Source organism: Orbicella franksi, chromosome 6 (assembly GCF_964199315.1).
Source record: "Orbicella franksi chromosome 6, jaOrbFran1.1, whole genome shotgun sequence".
NCBI lineage: Eukaryota > Metazoa > Cnidaria > Anthozoa > Scleractinia > Merulinidae > Orbicella > Orbicella franksi.
The window spans coordinates 20059133-20072767 of NC_138150.1; the positions used below are offsets into that span (position 1 = coordinate 20059133).

Sequence of the window (13635 nt, forward strand, 5' to 3'; positions counted from 1 at the left end):
TAGCTAAAGCCGTACATTCCATACCGATGTTACGTCCTTTCCGTTGTTTAAAGTACCCTTAGGTACGATATCTTTATTCATTTATTCTATTTGTAGATCACTGATTTATATATACCAGCCATTCAAAATTGAAAACCTGACTCTAAATTACTGGGTTATGCACAATACGAATCAGGTACGCGAAAACTAGAACTCGAATTATGCTATAGAGACTTCATGCATGCAAACTGCAAAAATGTTCGCGAGTAGTTCTGTACATATAGCGTATTTTTGAGTGAATTTTAAGTGCTTGAACACTACCTTCAATAAGAGCGTGGGATAGCGAGGAGCGTGCGAGACACGCTCGCGGACATCAGCTTTGCTCAATTCGCGCCCCACTCAAAACGTGTTTCAGGGACGAAAGCATATTTTGAATTTTACCTTTGACTATTTCGTGTTCATGAAGATATTAGAGAAGAATGAAGGCTCTACCATAATAAATTACTTAACACAAGATATTAAGGTTCGTAAAAAAACATTAAAAAATTTTGAGTGGTTGCATATCGGGTTAATTGTTTTATAGCTCTGTGGCTATTCAATACCTTTGAAATGTTGAGTCTTTTTGTAGACTTTAAGACTCCCAATCCTCTAGTTAACTGAAATATTGTAAAACAACCCTTTAGAAATCGTTTCTCTTCGTCCAATATGACAATATTTTAAATTCAATAACAGATGCAAATTTTTCTCCGTAGAGATATTGATGCATTAGCAAATCATTCATAAAATGATCAACAGTAACATACATAACGTCATTTCAAGTTACTCCGTCGCCCAACCAAGTCCAAACCATGTTTTTCCTATTGGCAACACTTGTGACCTGTGTTCACCTTAGCTACGGCCAGTTTCCAAATGGCACTAATGTATCGACTGTTGAGTTTGACAATGGTAATTTCAACGTGTCGTGGATGCACAACAGGACAACCGATCAGCTACATTTTGCTGTTGACGTGAACACGACAGGCTGGGTGGGGTTTGGTTTTACTTTCACGCCGAAGAAAATGGTCAACTACGATGTTATAGTCGGCGGCCGCACGAGCGCTGGACGGAATTACTTGAACGTGAGTTATTCGTTGATATCTTTCAATTTGTGCTTTAAAATTAACTTCTGCAATATGTAATTTGTATCCTTCCCCTGGAACCCTCAGAATAACAGAATGACATGATTAAAAAAAAAAAAACACTAAAGAGATAAAACTGAACCCAAAGTAAACAAGGATGACCCTTTCGATTCACTCGCAAGATCTGAAAGCAAATTCTCCTTCTTGACTACTATGCGATGTCATTTAAGATTATAGTTCTGCAAATTTACTGGTGACTCGAAACAGCATCTCAGAGTTGATGTCTTTCTATACTCTTATCGCCTACCTGCTTGAAAATGTATTGGTGTTGTAAGGAGCATTTATCCATTACTCCTGGGAGTGAAACAGGGTTAGGGAAGATCGAGGCGGATCACGGACGGCTAACTAGACATATTATGAATTTTTTTTTGGAATCGAAAACTAGCGAATACAAAGATAACCTTATCTCCACAAAACATGGTAACAATGGAAATCCGTGTCCGATAAATCCATAAGCAGCTTTCCTGTGCACGAAAAGGTATTCTTCGCAATTCATTTATGCTGTGGCCCACAGCATAAATGAATTGAGAAGGTGGGGGGAGATGGACCTTCTTAAAATCAGTTTCAGCAAGAGCCTCTGTCCGTCCTTTTTACGGATGTTTATTTGACGATTTAGAAGACACCGTTGTTCACGTATATATTTCAGAGCTTGTGAAAGCCAGTGTGTATTTACTGCTCGCGGTATTATAGCGCGTAAGGATTGCATTGAGACGAGAAGGTTGACGCCCAACTCATTAAGGATCGAGTTCGATATTCATTCAGTTTGCACTCAGCTCAAGAAATGTTAACTTACGATATGCAAAGCCGAAACGATCGACGTTTAACAAACTCGCCATTCTGGTTCAGGTTCGCTGCAAACCTCAGAGACAGTGCTTATTTCTCGTGGTTGTCCAGCTTGTAGACTGAACGGTTTATAAAAATCCGTATCATGCAACATACATAACGCGCGCATGCAGAGCCATTGCACTGCTCGTTTAATGACCTTTAATGATTCTCTCATTTCTGTAATCGTTCTAGTCTCCAAAATTCCTGACTAATGTTCTCTCGATTAACTATCGGGACGATTTGCACATTAGACAGGTTAAACATGACGTTTACGGCAAACGGCAAACGGCAAAAATGAAACTTTTGTCGTCTCTCTTCAGCTGTGTGTACAGTAGAGTGAAATTATTTGTATTTGCAATGAATAGTAGGAGACGTTAGTACATTTTTGTGGGCTTTATTTACGGATTAGAAGAAAAGAACTGAAAATCAGAAGTTGTCTTTGCCGTTTGCCGTCTGCCGTTAACGTCATGCTTAACCTCTCTAATATTCGTAACTATTTCATGCTCCTCCTTCATCGAGGAGATCCACGCATCTCTTTATAAATCAGCGATTATTAGTTCAAACCAAGAGGGAGCGAAGATTGACAAAACTACCGCTGGATTATTTGATTTTCGTTCGGATCGGAGAGCGCCCTAAAGCTTCCTTTGAACGATTCCTACTTTGTCGTTTTTGTCATGCAGCCTATATTTGATCAAGGCGGCCACAAATACTGGTTGACGTAGAGTTATCAAAGAGTTGCTGAAAGGTCACGGAAAGGAGATATATCAATGCAAGACTAATTTTAGTTTTAAAATGATACCGAAAAATACTTAAGATCTAGCATCTTCCACTGAATCCTACTGCCTTATACAAACTCTTCTATAACTAAATATTTTAACAAATCCTCGATCCCTGATTTCTTCCTAGGATGAAAAATCAAACAATTGATATTGATCATAAGAACATTTAACTTTGTTTTCCTATACTGATTTTACTGTAAACCACTCAGCACATTTACTCTTTCACTTTTTTGGAGATGAGTTTTTGACCACTTTCAAGTAAGAGAAAAAAAAAAATTAAAAAAGTCTGCGATATCTGTTCCAAAAACATGTGCTCGCGCCTGTCAACAAAAGGTTCTCCAAGACAGTTCTAATAATTAAAGCCCTTTTCAAACTGAGAGTTTAAAAAACATTTGTATTTATATAATTTGCGAATCGTTTTCGCTTGCATTGTACATCAATCTTGTGGAAAATCATTATCTTTCCTTGAATAGGACTTCTACACAATGGGGTTAGGTAGACCTAACTTGGATGCAAGCCAAAGTTACACATTGGACAGTGCAGCAGAGCAGAATGGCATAACATCACTCCGTTTCCGCCGTGCCAGAGACACAAATGACATGCGGGACATTCAGTTTAACGTAGGTAGCTTTTCACGGTAGTGGGTTTTGTCAGGTGTTAACGAAAAACTGAAGAGAATGTTGTTTTCTGAAGGGCTGCGTGAACGAAGCCAACCTCCTTCCCAGGACTTCTCAAGTAAAATTTGTCAGGGAAAAGGGAAAGGCTCTGGGAACGAGGCTGCTGGGAAGCGAGAAGTAGAGTTCTGTGATGATAGAAAAGTCTGAGGCAGAGTGCGAGTTTCCCAACGCTAAAGGTTTATTCGGGAAATACGTTATCAAAAACTTAGACGTCAAGTTTTCAAGTAACAACTATTATAATCCATCAAATATTTTCGCTCGCGTGCGATTGGTCTAAACGTGTCATGTGACCGAATATTCTCCAGCTAAAACTGGGGAATATCCGAGAATATTCACCAATTTTCAAAACTGCGTGTGTTGCGAAAAATATTTGAAGGATAATAAACACAATAGCCTCCATTTGGCGCAAAAATATGCACGGATATTTGTTCTTGGACATTATCTGTTCCTTGAAGCTCACAGTTTTCTTCGAGCTACGCTCTCGGAAAGCTGCTCGCTTCTCGGAACAGATAATGTCCGCCGACAAATATCCGTGCGTATTTTTGCGCAAAATGGAGGCTATTGTTTATGTAAGCCAAGGAAGAAGAAGCTTTCGTAGCAAACGTTACCGTTTGGATGAAGTAGTTCCAACTTTCTGGCCGCGCGAAAATTGGGTTGGGGAACGGGAGAAAAGGAACAGTATTTTCCTGTTTTCAAAATGACTGAATTATTAATTCTCCACCCCAGGTCACCACCCGAGTGTATCTAGTGTGGGCCTACCACGAAACTCAAGATGCAAGCGACCCGAATATGTTTGGCAAGCACACTTACAGAAATTACACCATGGAAACCTACCAAATCGTCTTTGAAGGACTGGACATACCGTCCACTCCTCCGCAGACAACACCAGCAATGACCACAAGACCGACATCCTCAGCTCTTCCACTGGGTGTCAGCTTCCTGTCGATCTCCATGGCGTCAGTTCTGAGCATCTTGGAGCGTTGAAGGAACTTGGGTTTCGTAGCACCACTTATAGCGGACTTTTTTTTCAGTTGCTAACCGGTTTGCTTTTGCTGAGCTATCTGATTGGTTGAAAAAACCCGGCGTGCAACTTACTCTAACCGATCAACCAAGACCATGGGTTAACGCGCTTTTCTCGTGCTGTTTGCCGCGCTTTACCCCTTCTTTTTCCCGCGCTTTACCCTAGTAACCGGCTGCATGCATGGTTTTGCTTAGATCGAGTTCCACTTAGCTAATATTTGGTTCGCTGCTTTATTGGCATGATTGTCACCTGGATTGTGATTGTTCTGAAGCAGCAGCTTATGATATATGCTTCTGTTGGATTTGATTAATTTGGTTTTGGCTTTTACCTTAATTAAAACCACTCTAGAGGAACATTTGTCGTTCATTTGAGCCGTTGTCATTTTAATATCCCTGCAGTGATTATTCTGTTTGTGTTAGTTGTGCATTTGATAGCTTGGCAGAACCTGTCACGTGACCTTGAAAGATTTACCGTAAATTATTCAAGTTCGTCGTTTGTAACCCATGTTAATCTTATTTCTTTAGTGATTCTTTATCTTAGTAAACTTTTATTTTCAGGTTTCGCTCAACTTAAAGGTAATTTTGTGCGAGGCCAAAATAACTCAAAATAACGTGACCGAGCTCCTTTAAATCTCACAAAAGTGGCATCTTCGTTACTTTGATTACGCCTATTCCATTCTAAAATGAGACGAACTGAGGATGAAGGAGTGAAGTGCGCTTCTTCATGCTTCAAGGTTTCATGACTACGTTTCGCAACGTGGGCGTATCACATCAAGCACACCGTTTTGAATATTGCCTCCATTTTAACCTTAACCGCTGCCCGGCAAAAACGTTTTTGATTTATTTTGATAAAATACGGGCGTGGCACAGTCTTCCCACTTAGAATATTCCGCAAGAGGGGCTCAGAGCTTAGATGGATTGCTTTCTATACATAGCCCCCCCCCCCCCCCCAAAAAGTCCAAATTATTATACACATTTTTTTCAAGTAGCTACAAAGTTCCATTCAAACTATTTTAATGTTGCCAAGGCAACACATTTTTATGTCACGTGCACCCAGTGTAAACTAAACGTTCTTTAACTACAAGTTTAGAGTTCCTTTGCCAGGAGTTACCAAACAAATAGGAGGTCTAAATTATCAAGACCCACCTTAAACCATAGCTGTTTTACATGCAGTTTAAAAGGTTTTGTTTTATTTGTAAGACTGGTTTGTAAGCTTAAAATAGAGCTTCCAATTTTCTTGACAACAAAACTAAAAGGAAATGGCATATAGTAATAATCATTATTATTTATTAATAATAATTGGACGTTTGATTAAAGCTATAAAGCTGTACTTTGATACATACATCACTTAGTTCTTATGCTATGCACTTTCACTGTCCCAGTGAAGAATTCATTTCTCTACAATAGTAATTATCAAGTGTCGTACAGACAGGGGAAAGCACAGCGTGTAAGTAATAAAAACCAGAGGAAGCTATATCTGCTGAAAATTGTCTCCCACATTTAAATACAGCTAGAAAAGTTCAATCAAGTACTGTAATTTACCTTCTCATTATGTCCAAACTTTTAAGGAGACTTGTAAGAACTAAAGCTCAAAACTCATGAACAAAAACAACGGCGAAAAAAGTAGAAGGGCAGTTGCCTCCAAGAGATTGCAAGAAGCTGCTAGTTTTCTCTTACCACATGTAACTACTTAATAACCGAGGGTGAGGTCTTTACACGAAAATCTCAAACTTACACCTTGCAGTATTGACTGAGCGATAGCGAGGCCAATATGGCAAAGTGGAGGTATGAGATTTTCCCACAAAGACCAAACGTTTGAGGTTAGTAAGTTGTTTTTTATATGGCTTTTTGCTTTGTTTCTGCAGTCCCATTATTGGCCCGTGGACATCAAAGGAGAATAATGCCCTAGAATTAGCCAATCAGAGCATGTGTTATATAAACTAAAGACATAAGTCATAAAATAAAATGCCCCAAAGACAAGAACCGAAGATGTGAGCAAAATGGGAAGGAAGGGATTAACACTTCCCACTGCACCACTTCATCCGGGGGCTTCTCCCTTAACATAACCTGTCTTTGTTTTCAAAACTACAGTTACGAGAAACTACCAGCTTTGCGAGATAAAACAAAGCAAAATAACGTTATAAAAATAGAGTGACTGTCAATAGGCCATTTACAAGTTGCTTTTTACTTCTTTCAACACAGTCTTCTTGCAAAACAAATCACGAGAAAATAAGGAACATGCAGGTAGAGGATATTTTCTCATGAATGGTTTTGCAAAAAGACTTGCTCTAATGCAGAGGTCAAGGGCAAAATGAAATAGCCTATTTCAAGCATTTTTTATTCCAAACAGTTTCCACAGGGCTTTGGAGTATATAATATGTACTATCTATATTATTATGAGTAACATGTATCAAGTCAGTGACATATCACCTGATTAGTTACATGTACTTAGGATCTTCGGTCTTCTATACCAAACTCAAGAGTTCCTAATTAAGCACTTACAGAAGAACTGCATGTTTCTTCACCACTCCGCATGGCATTTTAACTACTTCAAGATTTTTGAGTTTAGTTCAGAAGAAACAGAAAACTCAACACAAAACTTCTAAGACCAGACTTAAACATCTTTTTGAATATTGCAGCATACATCCCACCTAACAAAACCAAAGACAAGCAAGGTCTACACTAGTCTTTGTTCACCTCTCAACTGTCTGGCAATGCATCAACATGTATTAAGTTCATTACACTGTACAGCACAAAAAAACTTGTAGCCTCCCTAAAAACACAGACATGATTTCTAACAAATGTTTATCATTGTCACAACAACAGCCATATCGCAGTAAGGACAAATTCTTGTTGCAGCTCCTATTTCACTGAAACTGTCTTATGAATAAGAGAATAAGATAAATCCTTCCGCTTGTTATTGTAAACCCACATGTCTGTAAGCGAATGTATGAACTGCTACCCTTTCATCATGTAGCTGTAAATTTCGCAGCTTGACTTCTCACTCTTTTTTCATACTCTGATCTATTTTGGCTGAAAAAATAAAATCACAAAAACCCAACATTATTTCTCATGCACAAAATAAACAACAAAACAGATTCAATATTGCATCCAAAAACAGAACTCATAAGCGAAAAGGTAAATTTTCACTTTGCAGTGCTCGGTATTTATACCCAATTCAATGTAATAAAATTCAATTAACAATTTAACAACATTGTGTAGTTCCAGAAAATATCCATACCTCCCCCACAGAAGGGATTTTTTCCAAGACCCCCCACCCCTCTGGAAATTCCGATTAAACTTGATACATTCTTTAAAGTTTTTGGTCTTAGAGAACCTCCACCCCCCCGCCCCCCCCCCCGGAAATTCAAATCCCTTCTGTGGGGGGAGAATGGATATTTTCTGGAACTGCACATTACCACCACCAAAAAGGTTATTTGTATTAGAACTTTATGTTAGTGTCCCACTGTCAAAAGGTACTTTAAATATGAGAGGCAAAGGCTTCATGAGTAGAAAAACAGATGTTACTACCAATACCAGGATGCAAAGAAAACAAACTTTTGGGTTTTAACAATGATGTACTAGCCTGAAAATTAGCCTCACTAGCGCCCCAAAAGACCTCCTCATACAGTAGTTTTGTAGATTCCCTAAGAAACTTTTCTTGCCCAGCTGGTAAGAGACGGACAAAATCAACAAGCCTGACTGGAAAATCTGCTAGCCTCAGGCTATTGGATACGACATTCTCTGCACACTGCAATACCAGGGCTGTCAAAAAGGGCAGCAACCCATAACACCTGCCATGGCTGGGTATGTTCAGTGGACCGTTGATGTTTGGGGTTTCATTAAGAGCCAGGCACCTGGCAAATTGACTGGGTGTGAGGATGATTTTGTCCGCCTAGTCTGACCATCTAGCAGAAAGTTTTTCTTGTAAAGACGTTCAGTTCAAATAGTTTTGCCCGCCTGTGAAAACCAGTTGTACTCCAGCTGCAAACGTTAATGAAACTCCTGGATGTTATGGGTGGAGTTGCCTGTAGTTGATAAAATTCACTCAACAGGTAACACGTTTGTTACAGGTGTGAAGATCAAGGCTACAGGTGAATCAAAACTTAATGAGAGCCCTGAATAAAATGAGTTTTCACTTTGGAATGCTTTAGAGTGTAAAATAAAAGATACATGTACAAGGAAATGACCAAGAATTTCACGGTAACGATTATTTCTGGTACCGTGTCGTGACTGTGATTCAGAATAATGGAACCGAAAAACTGTTTGCCACGGATATCTTCAGCCTTGCCGAAAAAATTCAATTCAATTGATAAAAGTTTCTTTCCTGTTCTAATTCTCAAAAAGTAGAGTAATTTCTTTGATAAGCACTTCAATTATATATGACACTTAAAACGTTGTTTTGCATCAGCCATCCACCATGTGGTATCCATCCCAAAGTGCATTGCATGGTATGTGCAATGCAGTCTGAGACAGATTTAAGGTGGTGGAAGAATGGTTGATAAAGGGTAAACCAGCTATATTTGTTGATTTTCATCCCAGCAATCTGCTTACATGGAATCTACTGTGAAGAAGAAGAAGAAGCACAAAAGTTGACTTTGTATAATTAAAAAAAAAACATTTGGGAAGAGGTAATGTTGTACTGATTTCAAAACCATTTCCCCGTTTCGGAGAATATCACATTGTTTACAGTATATAAACTTAAGCTTACTGGCCAAGATCTATGCCACTGAGAATGTGTAAGCTTATCTAAATAGTTTTGTTTCATTTTCACACTATTTTTGTTTTCTTTTATGTTTCCAAATTGGGTGTGAAATTTTGTCAAGAAAATTTTCCAATACCAATCGCATCCCATGATCGAAGTGCTACCAATGAAATTTGAAATCCTAGGGCTTGTGTTGCAGCACTTACCAGTAGATAGTGTATGCTTCTGCTTGAGCAGGATCTTTTATGTTTGGATCATTCAGTAAGTCTTGAATTCCCAATAGTATCTGAAAAGTTGATGGTGTGTTTTAAGTAATATATCAACCACAAAAGACCGTGTTCGACCACATTTCCGAACACCAAGAAGAGAGCTCAAAATACGACGTGAGGTGAAGTATTTTTGATGAACTTTGAGGTGTTTGGAAATGTGGTCAAACACTGTTTTAAGTGTTTGATATATCTTCTCAATCAAAACTAAAACTAAGGAGAAAGTGGAGAAACAAAATCGTAAAAATCTATGCCAATTAAGATGAGATATCCAAACACTGTCATGGTCATGATTTCCTTTGTTTAACTTGATGAATTATTGAGTTTGAGAAGAAGGGATGAACTGTTGTTTCAGGCAACAGTTGTGACAAGAATTCCACCCAACTGGTCTATTAGTACATGACGAGAAACTAAACTGCAGTGTATCAGGCCCACTATTCATTTTTGGTGTTTGTTTCCTACCTATGCTCACCTTCTCCCTTTCAAAATGGGACTTGAAACAAATATTGCAGACAAATGATTGCTTTGAGGGACCAACATTAAAACTGGAAACATTTCCTATCAATGTGACATTTGCTATTGTAGTAAAAAGTCGTAACGTATGTCACACACATCTCTATAAATTGAAAAGTGCATGTGTGGATGTCAACTACCTCATTAATTATGGTCATGGTTTCATCTAAAGTACTGTTAACATGTAAGTTGCAAGTCTCAATTTGAAACGTAGTCTTCTTTGTTATATCCAGAATCCAGATTCCAGAATCAAGTTTTTGGCGCTCAAGTTTCGAGTATCTAGTTTTGAGATTCTTGAATAGCAATTCAGAGGAAAAAATTTATTTTTTGAATATGGAATAGCAATGAACACTTCGCCTGCGTTCATTTATTCATGCAAGTGTACTGTATTTCACAATATAATGTTCAAATTGTCAGTCTAGAGTTAATGTAGAAACTATTTTTACCTGTTTTATAGTGACGGCAGGTCTCCAGTCTTTTTCTTCATCCAGGAGCGACAAACAAACTGTGCCAGATGGATATACATTAGGGTGAAAGATTGGAGGTTCAAATTTACCTGTAGATACAGAATATAATTACAAAAAAAGACAGTACAAATATTATTAGTCTGCATGAGGTCCAAAGTCAGACCTTCTGATAGGGAGCGATAAAAAACCCCCGAAATTATGTAAAATTTTCGTAGCAGTTTATGCTACAAGAACAGGCTATTATGTGATAAATAAAGCAAATTACACAATCTTTTCCTGAGGCAAAGGCAAATCTTCTTGAAATGACATGTAGATAAATGATTTTTCCAGATAAAGTGTTAACTAATGGTTTATTTTGTTAAAATTGTATGATTTTTTGTGAAATATGCAATTTTTCATGAATTGTGTGATCAGATGGGATTCGAGATCGATTATGTGAAATCGCACAATTGCATAATATTAGAGGACCTGTAAAGTTGTCCATACCACCCAAGCAAAACCAGTTACAAGTAAATACACTAAGGAGTACCACAAAGCAATAGCCCTTTTCACGCTTAACTTCATCACATCACAGCATATTCCAATATGTATGTAAGGCAATTTTGGGTAATTTCGTAGTTTCTGCCCGAAATTGCCTCGCATCCACATTAGATCACATTGTAATGTGAATAAGAAAAGTAAGCAGTGGAAAGGACTATTAGAAAAATTGTCATGTACCCTCTCTCTGAACAACACTCTAGTCACGGCAAGAAAACTGACAGCTTGATCCATCTAGTTCGTTGGTTATGGAATAACCATTGAAGTTCACTTTTGTGGAAGGCATACTGGCCTAATGTTTAGTGCGCTAGACTTTAGATCAACAGGTGCAGTTTCAAACCCTACATTTTACTGGGGCCACTGTGTTGTGCTCTTGAGCAAGACGCTATACTCTCACAGTGTCTCTCTCCACCTTGATGTATAAATGGATACCAATGAATATAGTCCTCCATAAGAAAAAAGATGGCAACTGGTACATTTAACCATAGTCCTTAGCGCACAAAAACCTTAACAACGTTCATAAAAACACACAGAAGAGTTATAAAATCTTCAAACCTAGGCTACACAGTGTCCTTAGTACAGGGAGAAATATTGTAAAAATTTGACTTTCTTTGTGCCTTATAGGCTGTGTTAGGTTCACAAGGCATAAAACATGGTAAAATGTACAGCCACCATTTTTGTCCTACGGAGGTCTTGGGGGTAACCCTGCAATGGACTATCATCCTATCTGAGGGAGAGTAGAAATACTCTTAGTTGCTTCTGTTCATTCTACAGAAACTGGAGACAGGTGATGGCCTGATGCCAAATAGTCCACTAGGCTCAAATGCAGACTTAACCTACTGAGGTTCACACCCTGAACAAACTTAATTCAGTTCCTAGTCAGAGTATCATGCCTGCCTTTTCTCTTTCTGTCCGCAAAAAGATCTTACACACTAAGCTTCAAACTTTGATTCTCAAATCTGTATATTTGAAAAATTATTGAGTCAACCATATTAAACATAATTATTATGGTTTACTAGCCTAATAACTGGCAGTTCTGGTTACACAACAAAATAATTTCAGTATAAAGCACTTCAATGTGAAAAAAGCTGACGCATGAAATGGTTTCACCTCGCCAAGATTTCATTGTCAAGCTTTAAAATGCTTGTTATCTTATTGATTTGCTTTCGACAAGCCTAGCTTATCCAATAGCAGTGGAGCTACGAAAAAGTCAGAAATAAAATTCTTGTCAGGGACAGATTCATTTTAAGATGTATTTTAGTCTAAAAAGATGTTGAACAAACTTATCATTGGTAGTACATGCAGCTATTAAAAATTATATGTTGATGAGCAATATATTTGTTTGGGTAGAAACAGGAAGTCGAAGAATAACAAGGAAGTCTTCATGCAAAGTTGCCAAAAAGACTTGCTAAAAATTAATAATAAAAGGTAATATGTAAATGTGATGTGTTTTACATAAATACACAAAGTCAGTGAAAATCAGTTTAAGTAGTCACAGAATTGACAAGGCACAGAAATTAACAAGCAAGCACTTCATGGAACCACTAATCACTTAATAATGTGTACATCTTGAGGGACACAATGATAAAAACTCTCCCCAACGTTCCAAGTGATACCAATAATTGAAATAAAATATCAAATAACAGAGTGTGATAAAATAAAACGTTAAGCATTATTTACGAAGATCAAATTTCTTACATTTTGGTGGAGATGATGGGTAGTCCTCCTTGAAATTCATCTTCAGCTTAAAAGAGCCTCCTTCCCAAGGAGTCTAAAGCAATGAATTAAAAAAAATGATTTATCGATCTGTAGACCGACTTTTTCCGCCATCTATGTTGAATAAAAGTTTCAGAGTTCTTGCCTTAACTTGAAAACACCATGTGATCATTGATATAATATCTAACGTCAGAATTGTGAGATCAAAGTAAAAGCATGCTCATATTATAAAATGTTTGAAAATATTCCCACTGATTTTTCACGAGTTCTTGAGAGAAAGTGACAATGACAACAGATGATAAAGGGCCGGTATGAAAGGAAACTATCCAAAATTTATCATTGTTATTATTTACATCTACGTACCGCTTTCTTTCCAGGGATCGCTACAGGCAAAAAAAAAAATAACAATCATTATTTCGAGATGGCAAAAACTTTAAATACGTCGTGTGATTATCAATCGAAAGCTAAGCTTGGTATGTTAAGATATCTTGAGATACCTTAACTAAGCCTAATGGTTTGAACAAGAAGATTCTCGTTTCTCTTACCGCATTCCCAAATCATAAGGTTTAGAGTACCATCAGGATTTTTCAATGGTTTGGCCACAAATCCCTGCAAATGTAAATTGTTTTCATTTAAGAACAGCCATTCAAACTCATTTGTAGTTAAAATCGATCAATTCAAACATTTTAACTGAGGGGAAATGGGGTAGAACAACTTACAAACGGATGTTCTTTGCGCCAAGCTTTTCTTTCTTCTGCTAGTCGGCCCAAAGCAATACCAGACATAACTTAATAAATTCAACTCCTCAGAATCAAGTTTTCAGCACAAAGGAAGGTAATCCTGGAACTTTACGAACGATTCCACAAAAGTCATGCAATCCTGTCAACGACGACTTTTTCTCTTTCGGGGTACCACGTGACACACTTCCCGCGTTACAGAGCGCACGCGCATCGAATATTCGAACCCAGGTCAC

At 37.9% G+C, this 13635-nt stretch overlaps 2 protein-coding genes across 2 annotated transcripts; one reads left to right on the top strand and one right to left on the bottom strand.

Annotated features, from left to right (window-relative positions):
- Window positions 1–678: 678 nt before the first annotated feature.
- Window positions 679–5397, top strand: LOC145490878 (DBH-like monooxygenase protein 2 homolog). The gene is made up of 3 exons (XM_081470000.1): window positions 679–1097; window positions 3235–3381; window positions 4165–5397. The coding sequence occupies exons 1-3, from the start codon at window positions 828–830 to the stop codon at window positions 4420–4422; spliced, it is 675 nt and encodes a 224-aa protein (XP_081326126.1). The 5' UTR covers window positions 679–827; the 3' UTR covers window positions 4423–5397.
- Window positions 5398–5630: 233 nt separating this feature from the next.
- On the bottom strand, window positions 5631–13586 carry LOC145490880 (SUMO-conjugating enzyme UBC9-A). The gene is made up of 7 exons (XM_081470002.1): window positions 13382–13586; window positions 13208–13271; window positions 13026–13045; window positions 12645–12717; window positions 10389–10498; window positions 9370–9449; window positions 5631–7491 (listed from the first exon to the last, which is right to left on the bottom strand). Exons 1-7 carry the CDS (start codon window positions 13445–13447, stop codon window positions 7428–7430), a joined length of 477 nt encoding a protein of 158 aa, XP_081326128.1. The 5' UTR covers window positions 13448–13586; the 3' UTR covers window positions 5631–7427.
- Between the last annotated feature and the right edge of the window lie 49 nt (window positions 13587–13635).